Here is a 4,318-nt window from a genome sequence, read left to right as displayed (position 1 = left end):
GAAACCAATACAACAATATACAATAACGCTTATCAGCCAGAACCTAAAACACTCAGGCAAAGTTGATAACATCAACAATAATGTGAAACAACACATAACCTACAAATTTTATAAATTACTAGATATATCTCCAGTTTTATTAATATATATATTAATTTTTATTTATTGGAAGTGATTATTGTGATTATATACGTGCATGTATTTAAAATTTCCATTTGGTGTTCAAATATAATATTTTTTACATATAAATTTAATTTATTACTAACCAATCAACACATGATTGCAATGCATTTTTGTAATCAGATGTGCATCGTGAGACTATTCATTTTCTTGGGTTTTAAAAAGCATCCCCATTAAACCTTTTTTATTTATTTCAACCCTTATCTAAATGGGCCTAAAAAGTACCTTTCATTCAAGTACTTTTATGTACTGGTTATACCTATCAAAACGCTGCGCACAGTACCACGTACATTTTGTAGAACTTCACTGATACAGTTAAGAAACTCTGACCACACGGATACATCCTGATATAACACTGCTGTATCAGATATTATCTGTATTACATTTAGAAAAGGTTCCTACAGATAAAATGAAAATATGTTTTGTTGTTAAGTTTCACAAGAAACTGCTACAGGGTTAACTGCGCAATCTATCGGAAAGGTTGAAGTGATAGATACTTATAACGAACCAAAGTACGTAGCTTGATGTATTTTATTTTTGTTCTTGTTTTATTTCCTATTGCTTTCACAGAACACGAACCGCCAAACCTCAGACTCACAGTCCAGCAGATTTAACCCCGTCCACAGTGATATAAGTATTTGGACCATTTTTAGATGTCGTTTCTGATTGTAATCAACATAACTGATTTGAGAAAAATAAGGCAGTTAGTGGCATTGGAACCAATTATAAAATTTTTAGTTTAGTTTTTTAATAACGTGAAATGCTTTGAATATAAAACATTGTTAAAGTAACACACGTATACATTATCTCTTTACAGGAACATTTCAAAAATGACAACCTTCAAGAAAGCTGTTCTGACTGTCAAAACATACTTGAAGGCATGAAACAAATTCACGAGGAATTGAAGAAGTATCTTGAGGAAGACGAAACAGCTCGCGCGCATTTCATTGAAAACTTTTCAGTTTGGATTGCTACACGAGATAAATCCATTAAGTCTCTCAAGAATGTACAGACTTACTTGAAAGAGAACACTTTTGGTGCAAGATCATCAAAAATTGCTAACTCTGCTAGCAAAGTAGGTAAACTAGGTGGCAAAGTGGCTTCTGCCGGAGAGTCTTTATCCCCTATTACTGGCGGTCTCTCGTTAGGTTTAACTGCAGGTGGCGTTGCCTTAATGGCTGCTGGCGAGTTAACTTCTCGAGGAGCAACTGCTGCAGGATCATTCATCAACAAAAACAAATGTCAAAAGATTAAAACGATTTTGGGTAAAGACAAAAAACAAAGTGACGAACTTTTTCAAAACATGGAAACCTTGGAACGCTGTGACGAAACCCGTGAGAAACTTCTGAAAGAAGCAGAAGAGTTTATAGATATTCTCGAGAATGGTGTAGATGTTGATAAGTCAATTGTGGGGCTTCTTGAGAAAGCAGTGAAATTTTTACAGAATCTAACCCATCTTGCAGAAGTAACCTTTGACAACGGTAAGAAAGTTTTAGAAAAGACCTTTACAATTTCATCAGTAAATGGTACATGTGACGAAAAGACAATTTGTGACCAGGTTGATCTTAAGCCACCTTCAAACCCGATCTCCCAAAGTTCTGGTGAGGGTCCAGTTGTATCCCCAGTAAAGAAAAAAAAAGTAGCCTCAAATTGAAATTGAAAGATTCAAAAAAATAATTAATTTTTTCACATTTTTTTCGAGTTACTACTTCATCAAATCTACAAAGAAAATTATGTTTATCAAAAGAAAGGCTGTTACTGGAAATACTGACATTGAAAAATAAATGGTTTCTTGCCTTTCGGATTGCGAGACTTCAGTCATATGAAAAGCGACCTGGTATTCAAAAAATAAGAGAAGCCCGAAACAAACCCAACACTGCCCATATTTCATGTCTGGTCTTTGAATGGGTTTCTTTTTTTTTTTAGCCAATGTTTGGAGCAATAAAAAATATCTTAATTACGTATGACATTATATTACTTAGAGGAAAAAGGAGTTACTAGATAAAATGTTAGAATTAGGACAATCGACGTATAATTATACTTAAATTGTATTTCAAGTCAGAAGATCCATGTAGGCTAATTATTGTTAAAATAAAGTTCAGTTTACAATGGCTTATTGTTATTACACTTGATTTGCTGTATCGTTTACAATACTTAGCATTATTATTTGCCATGTCTGAAAACCGTACGTTAGATTGTACTAGAACTATTCAACTAAAGTCACATAGTTGTCATTGGTTGAAAATGGACACAGTGAAGTTTAAAGCAAAGAATTAACAAAATGATTAACTGACTCATCCTTTCCTTGGTTCTTCCTTAATGGGGCAGTATCAAAATAAAATGTGTTAAATGTGTCAGTTAACTTGTTGTTGTTGCTCAATAAAGTACATTAAGAATTATACTTATAATGGGAAAAATTGCAGAAAAAAATGTGAACACTTAACGATTGATATTCAGTTAATTGGTCACACACTTTCGCCATGTTTTCAATTTGAAAGATTAGAGATCACGACAGAAAACAAGTCTAAAGTATAACCAACTGAAACAAAATGAAATAACTTAATAAATGGACAAATCCAATTCAAGCCGTACTGATAACCTCACTAAACTTTGATCCTTTTCTTTTATTACTGAACTCTTTGTCGCTTTTGTGAATTTTTATATAAACATATTTTCTTAGATATGATTTAAATGAGACATTTTCAGTAACACTAATCCCTCTGGTGAGCTAACAATATTTTGATTTAATATTTGAAGGTTTATTTACAAATAAATTTTCAAAACTTCATTGGAAGAATAATATTTTTCAACATTTTTTGTTTAAATATTAAATATAATAATCACGAAGGCTGTAAAGAGTTATCTTTTTATCATAAGATCTCACACAGTTAAGCTTAACAGGGGAATAAAATAATATGTAAGTTTTCGTTTGAGCTAAGACTCGAAGATAATATTGTCACAGCATAAGTGTGTTAGTACAATATTTTACTGATTGTGTTCTCCAAAACTAGAATGACAAATCTGTGTTTTCTTAAGTCAATAAATGTCTACGAAGAATGTAACATATGTTGACAGTTTCACATTTCTCTGTGAAAAGTAAAGAAAACTGTTGAGCATGTCAAATATTATCAAGTTTACACTTATGTACATATGTTGAAACATAAGTCTATACATATATAATTCAAAACTATGGATGCTACACACACTTGAGGGGTAACATTGTGCATTTTTTTTCCAAAAAAAACTTTTACTTTGAGAAAGTTTATTAATCAAAACTAGTAATTTAGAATATTATTTCTGGATTTATCTTCAGAAGATACAGTAACCATTCAACTTTTAGCTACTTTAGGCCTACAATGTCAATATAAAAAGCTTGTGTCTTTCTGTCCGTGATAAACCTGTTAACACAACTACATTATAAATCTGCTTATATCTTTCTGTTCGGTAATAAAACTGTCAACACAACTACACTATAAATCAGCTTGTGTCTCTCTGTTCGTAATAAAACTGTTAACACAACTACACTATAAATCAGCTTGTGTTTCTCTGTCCGTAATAAAACTGTTAACACAACTACACTATAAATCATCTTGTGTCTCTCTGTCCGTAATAAAACTGTTAACACAACTACATTATAAATGAGCTTGTGTCTCTCTGTCCGTAATAAAACTGTTAACACAACTACATTATAAATTAGCTTGTGTCTTTCTGTCCGTAATCAAACTGTTTCCACCTTCTCAACCAGAATCAGTATGAAACTTTGAGAGATTCTTTGGTGCAGATGAGATTAATTCTAAATCCCCTTATGTTATTCATTTTTATGAGAATCTTTTCAACTTCCCCTCTTGCTATTATAGTCCTGTCGTCACCTTATAGTCAACGAAACAAATGCTGCACTTGGCGTGGTTACTTTTACTGTTATAGTATTTTGGCACTTGTGTATAAAGTTAAAGTCATAAATAATATTCAACGTTAAACTGGTACACAATTAAAAACATTTTATTTAGGCCTATCTATGGCCTTCAAAAAGTTAACGACTCTACATGTTTCGACTTTACAACGTTTTTAATTGTGTACCAGTTTAACGTTGAATATTATTTACGATTTTAACTTTATACACAAGTGCCAAAATACTGTA

At 31.9% G+C, this 4,318-nt stretch overlaps 1 protein-coding gene across 2 annotated transcripts in view; it reads left to right on the top strand.

Moving 5' to 3' along the window:
• Positions 1 to 2,508, top strand: part of LOC111087176 — a 17,841-nt gene extending 15,333 nt beyond the window's left edge. The window contains exon 2 of one of the 2 annotated variants that reach the window (XM_022392916.1): positions 998 to 2,508. In XM_022392916.1, the coding sequence (XP_022248624.1) occupies positions 998 to 1,834 (837 nt within the window). In that variant the 3' untranslated portion in view covers positions 1,835 to 2,508. The remainder of the gene's footprint in view (positions 1 to 997) is intronic. The other variant, XM_022392917.1, reaches the window with a different exon arrangement.
• The last annotated feature ends 1,810 nt before the right edge of the window (positions 2,509 to 4,318 follow it).

This window comes from Limulus polyphemus, unplaced genomic scaffold (assembly GCF_000517525.1).
Source record: "Limulus polyphemus unplaced genomic scaffold, Limulus_polyphemus-2.1.2 Scaffold1831, whole genome shotgun sequence".
Taxonomy (NCBI): domain Eukaryota; kingdom Metazoa; phylum Arthropoda; class Merostomata; order Xiphosura; family Limulidae; genus Limulus; species Limulus polyphemus.
Note: the sequence above shows the minus strand (reverse complement) of the source record. Positions and strands in the feature narration are given on the sequence as shown.